General features: G+C 38.9%; 1 protein-coding gene across 5 annotated transcripts in view; it reads left to right on the top strand.

The window, feature by feature from the left end:
- Nucleotides 1-17,741, top strand: part of Fgd4 (FYVE, RhoGEF and PH domain containing 4) — a 213,395-nt gene that overhangs the window by 104,664 nt on the left and 90,990 nt on the right. For all 5 annotated transcript variants that reach the window (XM_036195886.1, XM_036195882.1, XM_036195884.1 and 2 more), the window contains exon 2: nucleotides 5,543-5,662. Coding sequence is in view for 4 of the 5 variants with exons in the window: in XM_036195882.1 (XP_036051775.1) it covers nucleotides 5,543-5,662 (120 nt within the window). In the remaining variant the exon portion in view is untranslated. The remainder of the gene's footprint in view (nucleotides 1-5,542; nucleotides 5,663-17,741) is intronic.

Raw genomic sequence — 17,741 nt, 5'->3', positions numbered from 1 at the left:
GTAAAGATTCAACAAAGAAAATTACATACCAATTCCTCTTATGAACATAAATACAAAAATACTCAATAAAATTATTGAAATTGTATCCAAGAACACATCAAAAAGAGCATCCACCATGATCAAGTGGGCTTCATCAGGGATGGTTCAATTTACAAAAATCAGTCAATATAATCCACCATATAAACAAACTGAAAAAAAAAAAAAAACCCACATGTTCATCTCATTAGATGCAGAAAAAACGCTGACAGAAATCCAACATCCTTGATGATAAAAAGTCCTCAAAAGATTATGGATGCAGGGACACACCTCAATATAATAAAGATAGTTTACAGCAAGCCCATAGCCAACATCAACTTAAATGGAAAGACACTCAAAGCAACCCCATTAAAATCAGGAACAATACAAGACTGTCCACTCTCTCCATACCTATTTAATATTATACTTTATGTCTTTGCTGAAGCAATAAAACAACTGAAGGAGATCAAGGGATAAAAATTGGAAAGGAAGAAGTCAAAGTATCTTTATTTGCACATGATATGGTAGTGTACATAAGAGACCCAAAAACTCCACTGGGGAGCTATTCTACCAAGAAACTCCTATAGCTGATAAACACTTTCAGCAAAGTAGCTGGACACAGAATTACCACACAAAAATAGCCTTCTTATATGCAAATAACAAATAGACGGAAAAAGAATTTGGGGAAAACAACATCTTTCATAATACTCTCAAATAATATATCTTGGGGTGACTCTATGCAAGCAAGTGAAAAACTTGTATAATAAAAACTTTAAGGCATTGAGGAAAGAAATATAAGAATATACCAGAAGATAGAAAGATCTCCCATGCTTATGGTTGGGTAGGATAGTATAGTAAAGATGCCTACCAAAAACAATCTACAGATTCAATGCAATTCCCATCAAAATTCCAACACAATTCTTCACAGATTTTGAAAGGGCAATTTCAGTTTCATATGAAAGCACAAAAATCCCAGGATAGCAAATACAATCCTAAATAATAAAAGAACTGCTGGAAGTATCATCATCCCCATCTCAACTTGAATTACAGAGAATAAAAACAGCATTTGTACTGGCATAAAAACAGACACATCGATCAATAGAATCAAATTGGAGACTCAGACATAAGTCCACACATTTGTGCACACCTGATTTTTGATAAGCCAGAAATATACACTAGGATAAGGACAGCATCTTCAGCATGTAGTGCTGGTCAAACTGGATGGCTGCATGTGGAAGAATGCAAATAAGTCCATACTTTACCACCCTTCACAAAACTCAACTCCAATGGATCAAAGACATCAGTGTAAGGCCACATACACTGAATTTTGTAGAAGAGAACGTGTAGAATAGTTATGAACTTATTGGCACCAGAAAAGACTTTCCGAACAGGGCATCATTAGCACAGGCACTAAGATCAACAATCAATAAATGGGACCTCATGAAGCTGAAAAGATTCTGTGTGGCAAAGGACACCATAATTTGGACAAAGCAGCAGCCTTACAGAATCGGAAGAGATTTTTGTCAATTACACATCCAATAGAGAGCTATTATCTCAGACATGTAAAAATTTAAAAAACACACAAAAAAAAAATAGACATCAAGAAAAATTCAGTTAATAGATGGGTTGCAGGGCTAAATAGCGAGTTCTAAAGAGGTGAAACACAACTGGCTGAGAAACACTTAAAGAACTGTTCAACATCTTTTGTCATCATGAAAATGCAAATCAAAATTACTTTGGGATTTTATCCTACAACAGTAAGAATGTTCAAGGTCAATAAAAAAAAGTGACATCCCATGCGGGGTTAGGGGAACACTCATCCATTGCTGGTGGGAGTGTAGACTTGTATAGCCATATGGAAATCTGTGTAGCAGTTTCTCAGGAAGCTGGGAATAGATCTACTGCAAGATCCAGCTGGACCACTTTTGGGCAGATACCCATAGCACTCTACATCCTGCTATAGAGACACCTGCTCAACCATGTTAATTTCTACTCTAGTTATAATGATCAGAAATTGGTAACAGTTTAGATTTCCATCAGTGGATAAATGGATAAATAAAATGAGGTACATTTACATGATGTAATATTTTCAGCTGTTAAAAAAATGAAATCATGAAATTTTCAGTTTAATGAATGGATCTAGAAAAAAATTCATCCTAAGTGAGATAACCTAGACTCTAAAAAGGAAATATGGGATGTATTCACATGTATATGGATGTTAGCTGTTAAGTCTTTGATAAGCAGTCTATAATTCATATAACCACAGAGGTTAGGTATAGAGTAATGACTATTGGGCATGGATTGAATCTCTCTAGGTGCGGGAAATAGAATAGATAGTTGTGGGTGGAAATGGAAATAAATAATCCAATATTGAGGATATGGGAAGACAGGGTCAAAGGACAGCTGAGACTAAAGGCCTTTATGGGGTCCTATGCAAACCTAATACAGCTGTAGCTTCCTAAAATATATAGATATACAAAGGTAATCTAAGTAGAATCCCCAAAAATTGGGAGATGGACCCCAACTGGATATCACTTGTCACCAAACAAAGCTTCCAGTTCCAGGAATGAGAGAGATACTTCTAGTTGTTGGCCGAAGTGGCCCCCAAGGAACCCCCAAACAGCCTAGGCTATTACTGAGGCTAAATACTGGTTCTCAGAGTGACAGAGTATTTAAGTGAGATCCACACCTATGGTACTTCACAGGTTGCTGCTGTGTCTGTCAGAGCCAGTTCTTTATTATAGGTCATGTTGGAATATAAGATACCTGTAGTTAATGTGGAATATTCTGGATATGAGGACCATTTAGCTTTTGTTACCTGTTATCCTAAGTTATCCTAAAAACTGTCTCCCAAAGTGAAAAGGCTGAGGCAATCACAAAGAGAAAGGCTTCATTTTATTGTTACTCTCCAAGAATCAAGACAGTAGCTCATGAAATGCTGCAAGTTCTGCAAGCTTTCTTCTGCATGGTGCATGTGATCTATGTGGCTGCTCAGGAAGCCTATGCCAGGCTAGCCCACCTCCAGAGGAGCCTCTCTGCTGTGCACCTGGGGAGGATTCATCGTTCGTGTGCTTTGTTACTACTTTTGTTTTAAATGACTTTTAAAACAGTGTTCTCTGTCCCCTTCTCTTTGCATCCATGTTTTGCAATTGTGGCTGAAGGTTGGGAACTTGTTTTAAACACTAGTCTGATGAAGTTTCTAGCCATGGCTGATCTGTAACAATGAATTGATAAGAAAATTGATGTGAAATTGACCTCTTATTATAAAAAATTTGGGTGCATCCATAATAGGTAGTCTGTAGAAATAGAGCATTTGTGAAACCCTTTATACTGGATAAGCTTATTATCTAAAAATATGCACCTAATTTTGTAAGATACAGCTTGTTGCTAAATACACTAATTGTTCCTTTTTAATATGTGACTGTAGTGGTCTGTTAAAGACTTCTGTTTTTGTTTTTCCAACTGATAAAATGAAAGTATGAGTGTCTGTGTGTGTGAGGGGGGGGGGGAAGAGAGAAGGAAAAAGAGAAGGGGGAGAAGGGAAGAGATTTATTAAAGTTGCTTATCGTGTAGTCAGTCCAGCTAGTCCAACAGTGGCTGACGGAAAGGCTAAAAATCTGGTAGTTGTTCAGTCCTTGAGGTTGGATGCCTCAGATGATGAGATATAGTCAGTGTTAGAATTCTGAAGAAGGAAGTTCTAATACCAGCAAAGGAATGTCCCAGCAGCAGGCTAGATGAAGAGTGAGGGCAAGCAGGCTTCCTTCATCCCTGTTCTTTATGTGGGCTGCCACCAGAAGGGGTGACCCAGATTTAGGGTACATCTTCCCACCTCAAGTGAGCCAGGTAAAATCTCACACATGCCTGCCAGCTGCTTAGGTTTTAGTTGATTCTAGATATAATGAATTTGACAACTGAGATTAGCCATCACAGCCGACTTTTGGCTTTTATAATTCAAGACTAAAGCTGCAGTATTCCTGCACCAGAGTTGAAGTTTAAGCCTTTATTAAAGTGTCTCCCTCTGGTTTACATTGAGCTGTGTTTTTTTCACTGATTCTGCCCCCAAGCGATCATTCCTTAACTGGGATTAAAATTGACATCTTTAGACTATTCCACAGTTCTGTTGTCTTAAACACCCAAATCCCCTTAAAGCTTGGCTTGCTGTGTATTTGAGGTACAGACTTTGCTGCCTCCTTGGTTTTTCTAAAAATATGTATATGCTTATTCATCTAATGATTTGAACTTTTAGTTGAGCATGGTGGCTCATGCATGCAATTCCAGCATTTAGGAAACAGAAGTGTGTGTAAGGGGTGTCTTTCTGAGTTTAAGACCAGCCTTGTCAAAATAGAAAGCAGGCCAGCCAGGATTACATAGTGATATGCTGTCTCAAAACAAATAAACAAATAGGGATTTTAATAGCATTCTATCAAATTTTTCAATAATACTTGTTTTGCTAAACAATGCTTAATCCATATCAGAGTTACACCTAAAGGTGTCTGTGGAAAGTCACATTAATTTCCGCTTTGTCCATGGGCTGTCTAATAACTTCTCAGATTATACTTGAAACTTCTTGTTTTCTAAAATCTGCTTAATGACTAAATTTCAAAGGGAGCACAGAAAATAAAGGAGTCATGGCTTAATATATATTGTTTCATCACTTGTGTTGAGTGGGATCTGAGGACTTAGTGGCTGTTCATTGAACTTTTCAGATTTAAATTTGTCCTGAACCATTTTAAGGTTTTTAAAGACCTTGAATAGTTTTCACTTTAGACATTTGAATCATGCAAAAATGAAACTTCCTTTCATAACAATGGCTCCTTAAATATCCATGTTTTGTTCCAGTTATAATGAATTTCTGATAGAAATTTTATTTTCTCCCATTTGGAGTTTCTTTTAGTGTTAATATTGCCATGTCACACCCCCAGTTGACTCTTTCTATAAGGAGAAAATATTGGCATATGACTTTCTAAAAGTCTGAAATTCGACATATAACTTGTATCAAAAGCTGAATAGAGGACCGTGTTTCTCCCTTTCTGTGTTTCATGTTGCATTTCAGGGCTGTTTGGGGCTTAAATACATGTGACAGTAGACATGTAATCTCAGCATTGCTGCAAACTTGGGCCACTCCTAGCAAATGTTATGGATGGTATGTGGAAACTAATGCATTAAAGGAAAGGAGCACATTGGTTCATTTCACTCCAAGACATTCTCTATAGTCTCCATATCACTGTCACAGTTATATTTTCCTATGTTCTTTTGAGTAAATTGGTCACTGACTGGAAACTAGACTATCACATAGCAGCTACATTCTGTCCTTTCTGCAGACAGAGAGAGTTCTTTATATAGAATTCTTGCTTCTATGTAAATATGAAGCTTTCTGAAGCACACAGAATGAGGTTTTCCCCAGGAAAAGCTGTCAAAGACAGGACATATGTGACAAGTTTTTTAGGTGGTCAGAAGAACATTAACTTACTAAACAAAAGCTGTGCTGTATCTCTGTATTTACCTTTTCTTTCCCTTTAAACTCTAGGCATCAATACCTGTCCAAAGGTCAGTCCACCTTGTACAACAAGCAACACAACCACAGAGGCTCAGGGAATAAATGGGAGGACACCAGCAAAACGCTCAGCTGCAAGTCCAAAGCCACAAGGTTTGTATTCTGGGGCTCTGTGATTGGTCAGGTTTAAGAATCTGCAGAGAAGAATGAATAAAGATAATTTGAAGTATCAGTATGCCTGCTCAAGTGGAGACCAGTATTTGCTCTGCTCCTAAAACAAGGTATACATTCTTTATTATGATGCTTGGCATGTTACTGGATTGCTTTAAAATTTCATTGTTAAGGCTTTCTGAAAGAAATCTTTAAAATGAATTTAACATGTAACCCACTAGATTATGAGATTCTACCTACTGCTGTGTTCATAGTGTATCAAAAGATAATAGGGTCCAGCCTCTAAATAACCTTGTCTCAGGGTTCCAGAAGAGATGCTACCAGCAGTAGGAATTAATCTGAGGGATACTCAAATGAATCTACGTACATGAAACTCTGTAGTCCATTGATTTATTCTTCGTTGTCCCCTGTGCTTCAGGAGCACAGGTATATAAACACTTACAAGCAGTAATTCTCTTTCCATCCCAAGTCCAGCTTCCAGGGGTCAAAGGAAGAGGTGAATGGATGCATCCAAATAGCAGTGATTGACAGTCATATTTACAATACAAGGGGGGGGTGATAAAAGAAGGTAGGGTCAACAAAAGCCTGAAATTGGTTGAGAGATATTGGAAAGGGTATTTATGTGCCCAAACTATAATCTTAGAATTGGTTAGGAAAAAATGTTAGGAGTCTACAATGTTAATATAAGTCATGAATAAAATAAAAAATTTTAAAAAATATGTCTTTATGGCTTTAACTGTCTCAGAATAACTCAGCTTTGCCATTTTCTAGCAGGGCAGGGGTATCTGGGTAGCTGAATGTGGCACAGCTAGATGTACCTGGTATACAAAAAGCCCTTTTGTTCTAAGTTAAATGTCAAAAGGGAAGTCTAGAGATACTACTAAGGCTGTGTAAGAAAGGAGGGTCTGCTGCACAATGGAAAAAAGAAAGCATCTTCAACAAATTATGATGCCATAACTGGATGTCAACATGTAGAAGATTGCAAATAGATCCATATCTGTCACCAAGCACAAAACTCAGGTCCAAGTGGATCAAAGACCTCAACATAAATCCAGTTACACTGAACCTGATAGAAGAGAAAGTAGGAAGTAGTCTTGAACACATTGGCACAGGAGATCACTTCCTGATTATAACACCAGTAGCACAGACAGTGAGAGCAACAATTAATAAATGGGACTTCCTGAAACTGAGAGGCTTCTGTAAGGCAAAGGACATGGTAAATAAGACAAAATGGCAGCTTACAGAATGGGAAAAGATCTTCACCAACCCAACATCTGACAGAGGGCTGATCTCCAAAATATATAAAGAATTCAAGAAACTAGACATCTGTAACACAAATCTTAAAAGGTCTTATTCATAAAAACCTGGAGTCAGATATTAGGGTGAAAGCTGAAAGATCAGAGGGATAAAACAAACCAGCCACAAGTTCTCAACACGAGGAAATCCTCATCCTAAGAGAGAGCTACTTCCTGTATACCCACGCCTTATATACCTTTCTGTGCTTTGCCATCTTACTTCCTTTCTCTATCCAGCTATATCACTTCCTATTTCCACCCAGCTATATCACTTCCTCTCTGTCTGTGCAGACCTCTAGACCTCTATGGTTAACTAGTACTGGGATAAAGGTATATGCCACCACTCCTGGCTCTGTTCCCAGTGCGTCCTTGAACTCAGATTCAGATGAATCTCTGCCTCCTAAATGCTAGGATTAAATGTGTGTGCTACCACTGCCTGACTTCTATATTTAATATAGTAGCTGGCTTTTTCCTCTGATCTCCAGGCAAGCTTTATTTGTTAGAGCATAAATAAAATATCTCCACATTTCCCCTTTTTATCTAAAATAAAAATTTATACTAATATAAGAAAAACTATATACAATAAGTATAATAACTATATACAATATATACAGGCAATAAATACTTCAACATTGTCTAGTCTATTTGGATTTGACAAATTCACCAAATTCCATTATCTATCCTATTTTGATGAGTGCAAAATGCACCTAATACACTTTCTATCCTAACGTGTTACCAACCAAAAACTGTGTTTTGATGTCTTTCAAACTTATACACTTTACACCTCTTTAGTGAGTTCTTTTCTGAATTTGTTAACAAGGAAAACTATAACTATCTAATCTTCAACTCCCTCAGAGACCTGAGAAGAAAATAATATTACCTAGTTAAACAGGAAGTGCAGACAAGTGACTTCCAAAAAATGTGAGAAATGACAGAAACAGCTGGCTACCTGGACAGTCACCTGAGGTTTCTCTGCAATGTTGGGGCATCCATCTTCGGCCTACAGGCTTAGAATATCTAGCAAACTCATCTGTGAAGCAGGGTTTTCTAAAGAGCCTTCCTACCTTGTCTTGGCAAGGATCAACAGTCCTTTCTTTTGTGTCCTGCTTGTCCATTTTGGACAGCATACTGTCAGCAATCAAGGCAAGGGGACTTTCTTGACCAGTGGCTAACTTTTGCCACAAAGAAAGTAAACTCCATAAGGAGTTTCTTCAATGCCCATCATCTTGTCTGAAATATATTGGTACTAACAGGAGCAGACATGTCTCATAGTCATAAAAATATGAAAAATTCTATTATTAAAACATCTTAAATGCCATATTCTGTAGATCTCTGAAGTGTTTGAAGATGGCTTGTCTATCTAAAATATATTTCTGCTTGACATTGAAAACATACCTAATAAGACTAAAAGTTTGATTGTAATGACTAACTACTAACCTGCATTTCTTTATTATCTAAGTAATTGGTAATAACTTTCAAGGACTAGAAAATTGCATTACATTGTTAAATGAGCTGTATAGGTACAATACCTTGAAAAAGATTAGAAACGTATGTACAGTATTTTCTAACAAAAATAAATCTCAAATCTGTGTCAATATACATAATTTGTATACAGTATACAAGAATCCAAAGTAAAATATTGAAAACTGGTAGCTGCCTTTTAAAAGTAGATGCAATAATCTACTTTTTAAAAAATATATATATATATCTCCTCTCTTTTTTCTTTTCAGCATTGATTTAATACTCTACCCTTTATTTATCATTTCTATTTCTTTTTTTTCAGAGTAGATTCAATAATCTACCCTTTTTTCATCATTTCTATATCTTTGTTTTTTAGAGTAGATTCAATACTCTACCTTTTATCTTATCATAGCTGTATCCTCTTTTTTTTTTTTTTTTACAAAGAAAAACCCTAAATCTAATCTCCTTTTTTTCAGCTTTTTTCCTGACTATTATCAATTAACAACTTGTAACCAACCATCCTAAACAATGACAGTTATCCACAATCCATTGAATGTTCAAAACTCACTAACTCCACCTCTTGGGAATGTGGGTGTTGTGTTCTTAAAATTACTTCCTGTTTTCTGAGGTGACATCATCTTTAAAGAATTCTGAAAAGAAAATTTTTGAGTTAATTGTCAAGTCCTGAGAGAGTTAGCTGTATCAAACATCAAACAATCCATTTAAAAAGTGGACTACAGTGCTAAACAGAGAATTCTCAACAGAAGAATCTCAAATGTCCAAAAGACATTTAAGGAATTGCTCAGCATCCTTACCCAACAGGGAAATGCAAGTCAAAACAACTCTGTGACACCATCTTACACCTGTCAAAATGGCTAGGATCAAAAACACTGATGACAGCTTATGTTGGAGAGGATGTGGAACAAGGGGAACACTCCTCCACTGTTGATGGAAATGCAAACTTTTATAACCACTTTGGAAATCGGTATGGTGGTTTCTCAGAAAATTGCAAATCAGTCTACTTCAAGACCTAGCTATACCACTCTTGGGCATATACCCAAGGAATGCTCAATCTTACCACAAGGGCACTTGCTCAACTATGTTCATCGCAGCATTATTCATAATAGCCAGAACCTGGAAACAATGTAGATGTCCCTCAACTGACGAATGGATAAAGAAAATGTGATACATATGTACAGTGGAGTACTACTCAGCAGTAAAAAGCAAGGACATCATGAGGTTTGCAAGCAAATGGATGAAACTAGAAAATATTATCCTGAGTGAGGTAACCCAGACTCAGAAAGACAAACATAGTATGTACTAACTCTTAAGTGGAGACTAGATATAAAGCAAAGGATAACCAGACTACAACCCACAGCTCCAGAGAAGCTAGCTGACAAGGAGGACCCAAAGAAGGATTCATGGATCACCCTGGGAAGGCGAAATAAATTAGATCTCCATGAGTAAACTCAGTATGTGGGGGAGGGAAGCATGGAAGGTAGGGGATGGGGGATGAAAATATAAGGGAATGGGACAGTTGAGCTGAACAGGGACAGAGTGGGAGAACAATGAAAGTGATACCATGATAGGGGGAGACATCATAGGTATGGCTAAAAACCTGGTGCTAGAGAAGCTCCCAGGAATCCACAAGGATGACTATACCTTAAACTAATAACAATAGTGGAGAGGGTACCTGAACTTGCCTGCCCTAGTAATCAGATTGGTGAATACCCTAACTGTAATCATTGAGCCTTCTTCCAGTAACTGATGGAAGCAGATGCAGAGATCCATAGCCAGGCATTAGACCGAGCTCCAGGAGTGCAGTTGAAGAGAGGGAAGAGGGATTCTGTGTGCAAGGGGCATCGAGATTGTAGGGGGAAAGGGCTGGCTAAAAAAACCCACCCTGACCCTGGAGCCCAGAACTAGGGAAACATGGTTCAGATCAGGCCAGAAAGAAACACAGTTTGGCTCAGATCAGAGCCATCTCTGCCCCTGGCCATCTGACCTGTGAAATCAACCAATCAAAGAGCAGGAAAAGGGGTTGGGGATTTAGCTCAGTGGTAGAGCACTTGCCTAGCAAGCACAAGGCCCTGGGTTCGATCCTCAGCTCAAAAAAAAAAAAAAAAAAAAGAGCAGGAAAATAGAACCCTGGCCCTGGAGCCCAGAACCAGGGAAAGAAATAAAGTCTGGGTCTGGGACCTGAGCCAGAGAAATGAACACTTTATCCCCAAATTCAGAACCAAGAAAACATGCCCTGATTTTGAAACTAGTACCAAAGAAACACTCTTGGTCCCTAGAATCAGGGTCAGTGAAAGAAATGTGCCCTGGCCTTAGAATTAGTGTCAAAAAGCCAAGAAAGACCAGTGAAAGAAACACAGTTTTGCTTTTGAATCAGGGCCATCTCTACTCCTAGACAACAAAATTGACCAATCCCTGGGCAGGAGAAAACTAACCAATCCTTGGTTGACTCCACCCCCAAGAGATCCTATATAAACCACCCTGCCTGTTCAGTTGTGGGCTGTTCTCTCTACCCTGGTAAAGGCAGCTACTCTCCTGGATTCCTCCTTCCCAAATAAATCTCTTTCTCAAAAGAGTATATAGATCTCTTGGGCATAAAAAAATCTTCATTCAGTGGCACAGAGAAGAACCTTGCTGAGCCATCCCAAAGTGAACAGAGCAAGGAGGAGCTGAACAGAAGATCCTTGCTAAGCCATCCCATAGTTGACAGATCAAGGAGGAGCTCAACAAAAAAAAACAAAAAACAAAAAAAACCAAAACTTTATTGAGATGTCCCTCAGTGGACAGAGCAAGAGAGAGCTGAAAAAGTAACACTTTTCCCCAGGGCTGTAGGAGATTGCTACATTTCTGCAGGGGTTTCCCCTTTTGCAGAGTGAAGCAAAAGAAGAAACATCTTAGGCCGGAGAAGTAGAGTTTTGCTAGGAAGTCCCCTAGTGGAGGCTGAGCAAAGCTCAGCTATAACAGCTCTCCAGGAGAGGAGCAGGATTGCTATATCCTGCAGGGAGACCATCGCCCACCACACCAGGTATAGCCTGATTCCTGACCAGTTGGGATACTCTTCCTTGCTTAGCTGTCCAGCAGCTCCAGGCCTGACTCTCCTGAACTGTCAAGATACCCTTCCCTGCTTTACTGTCCTAGTAGTTCCAGGCCTGGCTCTCCTAAGCAGTCAGAATAACTTCCCCTCCAGGACAGAGCTGTCCTAAGCAGCTGAGGTATCCGGGATACCTCACTCTCCAGGGCTGCTGTCTCATCACAGTTCTAGCCATCACCTGACTCCCCAAGTGGTCAGGATACCTCTTCCCCCAGAGTTGCAAAACTCACATTTTGGTGCCAAAATCTGGGACCAAATACACAGAGTTGCAACAATCTTACTTACAATGGTCATGATGGGGAACCTACAGAGACAACCAAACCAAACTAGTGAGAACTCATGAATTTTGGCTCCACAGCTGTGGATCCTCCATGGGATTGGGCTAGGCCCTCTGCATAAGCAAAACAGTTGTGTAGCTTGATCTGCTTGAGGAGCCCCCTGGTAAAGAGATGGCGATGCATTCCTGGTGCATGAGCTGGCTTTTTGGATCTCACTACCTATGGTCAAACACCTTTACAGCCTTGATGCCACAAGGAGGGGTTTGGACCTGCCTCTACTGAATGGACCAAGCTCTGCTGACTCCCCCTTGGAGGCCTTACCTTGTTGGAAGGAGAGAATGGTGGGTGGGTTGAGGGGAAGACTTGGGGGGCAGGAGGAGGAAAGAGAGGGGGATCTGTGGTTGGTATCTAAAATGAATTTTAAAAAAAATCTTTAATAAAAAGAAAAAAAGAAAGGGCAGTCTGAGCTTAATTTGCACAAGAAACAAAGCTGTGTACCTAACATCTGCCTGGCCTAGGCAGTGTCTCTGTATGCATATTTACCTTAATTCAGAAGACCAGCAGGTGGTCTGGAATTCTTATTTTGTCTGCCTTTTGTTCTTGAATGTTTGAGAGATACCCAGATAAAATGATTTTGTCTGGGGCTGGCCCTGGCCTTAGATGCTAGCTAAAGTAGATATCTGATTCTAATGTTAAAAAGGAGAAACAAAAAGCCTGGAAGAAGAAAGCCTTGCCTGTGTAACTGGTATCCAAGTACCTTAATTGTATAGGGAAAACCTATGCCCAAAGAATGATCAATCCGGGCTAGAGAGATGGCATAGAGGTTAAGAGCACTGACTGCTCTTCCAGAGGTCCTGAGTTCAATTCCCAGCAACCATATGGTGGCTCATAACCACCTGTAATGAGATCTGGTGCCCTCTTCTGGCCTGCAGGAATACATGCTGATACATAATAAATAAATAAATCTTTAAAAAAAACAAACAAACAAAAAAACTCTTTAACAAAAAGAATGATCAATCCAGGCAGTGGTGGCGCACGCCTTTAATCCCAGCACTCAAGAGGCAGAGCCAGGCGGATCTCTGTGAGTTCAAGGACAGTCTGGGCAACCAAGTGAGTTCCAGGAAAGGTGCAAAGCTACACAGAGAAACCCTGTCTCAAAAAACCAAAACCAAAAACAACAACAACAACAAAAGAATCAGTTAGGGAAGCCATGATAGCACATGTGAAACTCATAGCAAAAAACAGCTGATATATTCAAAAGCCAAATAACACCAATATTCCTTGAGCCTTGGCTTCCTCTGGAACAGTCCTTGACTCTTCCAGGTAATAGCTTTGCCATAGTCAGCTGAGTTCTTACTTCATATTTCTGCATCTTGTAGCAGTAGTGGTATGAAGTATGGCTGTCAAGCAAAGTCAAATAATTGGTGACTTACATAACAAACTCAGTTGTGAGTTTATCACCTTTAGTTCTGGCCATATCACCCTCCATAACAATAAAGTGGATATAAACATAGAAAGTTTTAAATCATGATTTATGTTATTTTATGTGCGACACACAAGACTACACTTTGTTCAGTGGACCTGAGTTGAAAGATAAAAAATGAGAGTAAACTGAAATTAATGTAATTCTTGTTTTTGTATTAGGCAGATTTTAAAAGTTTGATATTAAAAGGCCTTTGTGGCTTGCTTGTTTTTTGGAAGATGCTTTGCTTCACTACAATGTTTTCCACTCAGAACCCTGAGAAAACAGAGGCAGTGATCCCGTGGCTACACACCAAAACAAATCTGTTAAATAGTGAAGTAGCAATGGCCTTATTTTTGTTGTTTTATAGTTTAATGATTAAGTCAATATATTGTTACTTTAATACTTACTTACTTCCTATCTTAAATACAGGCTACTTATATGCAACTTTCTGTAACTACAGGTACTAAACAAATCACAAAGTAGATGCTTTTGTGGAGCACTCATCCTTGTTCATTAGCCCTTCCCTCATGCTCATGGCTACAGTTCAAGCCCTCCCTTTACACTGAGTGACTCTTTATACTCCCCTATGCCTTTTTCTCTCTGGCCTTCCATAAAAAATTGAATAGCAGTTCAGTTCTTGCAGTTCTGGTGACTGGAGATCCTAGATCAAACTACCCAGTGCTGAGAGCCTGCTTTCTGATTCCTTTGAAATAGTAGGCAGAGATAGTTGTCTCTCTGTGATGTCTTCTAAGGTGCCTTAATCCCATTCATAAACACTAGCCCAGTGCCCCTCCCCTAATAGTTATAAATGTATACCATTACTTTGTAGTAAGAATGAGATAGAATTGCTAAAGAAAAGCCAAATTAAAGTGATTCTGAAAGTGGAAAACTCAATAAGGCAGATAAAAACTTCAGTGAAAAGACGAATATATAGCATGTGAAAAACAGTATTGGATCTTGGATGAAAGGTTAAAGAATTGTATCATTTAGTAAAGATCAATGACAAAAAAAATATGAATGGACCATGTGGTAGCTTTGGAACAACATGAAAAGTCTTAACTTTCAAATTATTGGCATAGAAAAAGGAAAATAGATACAGAAAATATTTTCAAAACAATCACAGAGAAAATTTCCAAACCTAGAAAAGGAGATACTCACCCAGGTACAAGAAGAACACAGAATGGTTTGCTTTGTCCAGCTAAGGTGGGATGGTTTTGATTTATACTTTATTTGTCATGTTTGGTTGCTATCTCTTAGTAGCCTTTTCTAATGAGAGACAGAAAGAGGATGGATCTGGATGGAAGGGGATGTGTGGAAGAACTGGGAGGAGTAGAAGGGAGAAACTGTAATCAGGATATAGTGTATAAGAAAAGAACCTATTGTCAATAAAAGGGGCAGGTCAGGGAGGGGGAAAGAAGCCTACAGAAAAACAGACACTACCAGAAAAGAGACATCTTACTGACATATTATAGTTAAAAGCACTAAAAATGCAGACTAAAAAAAATATGTATTGAAAACAGCAAGAGACAAAGCCATGTGAAAGCCAATCAATAATGATTGATTATTCCACAGAAACCTCTACATCCAGATGGACCGGGAAAGATACCTTCCTAGTTCTAAAATACTACAGCCGAGATTATTGTGTCCAGTAAAAGTACTGAAGCTTATAGAAGAATAAAATGACAGGAAGTAATCTTTTAATGATACTTATCAATACTAATGTCTCAACCCAATAAAAAGACAAGGATTTGGATATTAGAAAACAGGATCCATCTTTTTGCTGCCTCTGAGAAACACACCTCACCATCAGTGATAGACACTAACTTAGGGTAAATGGATTGAAGTAGATATTCCAAGCAAATAGAATAAGCAATTGTAGCTATTCTACTATCTGAGAAAATAGACTTCAAACAAAAACTAGCCAGAAGAGAATACTTGTTAAGGGAATAGTCCACCAAGAAGATATTTTAATTCTAAACATATATAACTCATTTTCTCAAAACAAAGTTTTCATTTGAAAAGCCACAGATTGACCCCAACATGGTGATAATGGGTGACATCAATACCCCAGTCCCATTTTTTTTCAATAGACAGATTATCAAGACAAAAACTAAATAGAGAAACATTAGAATTAAGAAATACCATAAATAGATCAAATAGGAATCTGCTGTAGATGTGAAGAAAGGCAAACCCTCATACACTGTGTAAACCAGTACAACCACTTTGGAAATCAGTCTGTATAAAAACCAGAAATAGAACTATAGCTGCACCACCCCTGCAAGTGTGCCAGAAAGACTTTATATCCTGTTGCACACATACTTGCTTATTGTTGCTGTATTCACAATAGCCACGAAATAGAATGTCCATCAACTGGTGAATGGTAGTAGAGTGTAGGTAAAATGAAAATTGAAAGGGGAAGACTGGACATAGAAGGGGTTAAACAGGGAGGGAGATGAAGGGCATGAAGAAATTAGGGGGTGGGAGAATGGCTAACCAAAATGAAGGCTGTTAAAAAGTCACATGGAATGACACAATCTTGCAACTCTGTTAAAAAATATAATTAGAAGGAATAGTAGAATACATCATATGAAAGAGAAAAAGGATGTTGAAGATTAAAGATTTAAATGGAATGAAGAGAAGATGGAAGGAGATGATAGTACGGAATAACCAAAACTAAGGATTTATGAAGAAGCTATATGGAAACCCATTCTTTGTTAAACTAATAAAAATATAATGAGGAACAGAGGTACCCTACATGTATGGGCCATGCTGCACAGAAGACCAAGGTTCTTAAAAGAAAATCTGAATCCTAGACACAAGATGTCTCCTTATTAGTTTTTGGTCAACAAGGCCCTAGAGATTTCCCAAAACAACATAGACTGTTGCCACCGTTCTTGGTTGCCCACCTTAACTAGATGTTAAGACTATTGCTGGAGATACTGCACACTGTAGGACATAGAGAAAACAAGTTGTAACTGACCATGAAACTCTTCCTGCTGGCTAACTTCCATAGTGTTGAAGGTGCTATGCAGGCTTCTAGGGGAGAAAGACATCAATGGTCTTACCCAGTGATGGAATCTGCATGCTACAATGCTTACTGACCTGTGTCTATTGTTACAATAGTGGTATGACTGTTACAGCGTAACTACCTTCTTATTGAATTTGAGCCCTGTTAAACCTGGTACTGTAAACCTATTCAAGGCTGTGGAAGTCACAGGCTTTTGTTGAAGGCTATTGCTGAAGGCACCACATTCTTTGGCTGAAGGACATAGAGAAATCGATTAAACTGACCAGGAATCTTCCTTCCAGCTGGCTAGCTTTCATTCTACTAGAAGTTGCCATGCAGGCTGCAATGGACTCACTAGTCAGGCCAGATGTGCAACAGTGGTGTGACTATTATGAGATAGCCCACTGGTTTTCACATTTAATTCGAGACTTGCACCCCAGGAGGGGATTCATGCATGGTGCTTTTTATTTAAAAGCTCATAGCTAGGGAGGTCATAGCCCCTATGGTGGGACTTGGCTATTATTGATTTACTAAATAGTCATGTTGTCAAACTGCCTTTTAAATATTTGTGTTTGTACCCATAGACTTGGGTTACAAAGTTTCTTAACCTTAGTCAGAGAGCTTCTTTTTGTAGTGGGCAGTAGTTAGTGCAGAGACTCATAACTAGCCAAAATGCTGACAATATGTGACTGAGTGCCCAGCCTCAGGTAGAACATCTGTATCAACCTCTCTATTCTGGGTCCTCACATGGCCTTAGGAACTTGACTTGACCAGGGATGTCAAGGGAATGAAGAAAAGACAGACAGACAGACACATAGAAAAGCTTGGATCAGGCAGACTGGGCTCTGATGGAGAAACTAAAGGCTTCCCAAAGCTCAACATGTTTATTATTACAGTTGAGCAGGGATGTAGGATTATTGCATACAGATGAATCAGTGAAGCAGGTTTAGATAATCTCCATCCATAGCAACAGTCTCTGCAGGTGGAGCAGTCTTCAGGTCATAACAGCCAAGGAGAAGCTGTGATGGACATTTTTCTGCACACACTGTCAACATTTATACTTGGAGCCCCAATTAAGGTTTTGCCCTCTGCCTTACCTGGAGAAGGTTTTGACACTCTGTATAGCTGAGGCATTGGAGTCCTTGATATGGCCATGGCCATGTAAATAGCCCACATTCACTTAGGACTTCATTTGCTCCCTACATCGACCCACACTACCCTCTAAGGCTCATGAAACATCTTGAAAAGAGAGCAAAAAGAATGTAAGAGAAAGAATGGAGAGGCATCGTGTGCAATGCTGTCTTCTTATATGACATGGCTGTTGTGTACATGATGTCACAGTAGCTGTGGTTTCCTGCATGTGTCAAGCCAGTCAGATTATAGCATAAGTTAGAGAGAGGCTTGTGAGGCTTCACCCTTACCTGAGGAGGTATTGGTAGGTGGTAG

The sequence above is a fragment of the Onychomys torridus genome, chromosome 8, assembly GCF_903995425.1.
Source record: "Onychomys torridus chromosome 8, mOncTor1.1, whole genome shotgun sequence".
In the NCBI taxonomy this organism is placed as follows: domain Eukaryota; kingdom Metazoa; phylum Chordata; class Mammalia; order Rodentia; family Cricetidae; genus Onychomys; species Onychomys torridus.
This window is presented reverse-complemented; position numbering and strand designations above follow the sequence as displayed.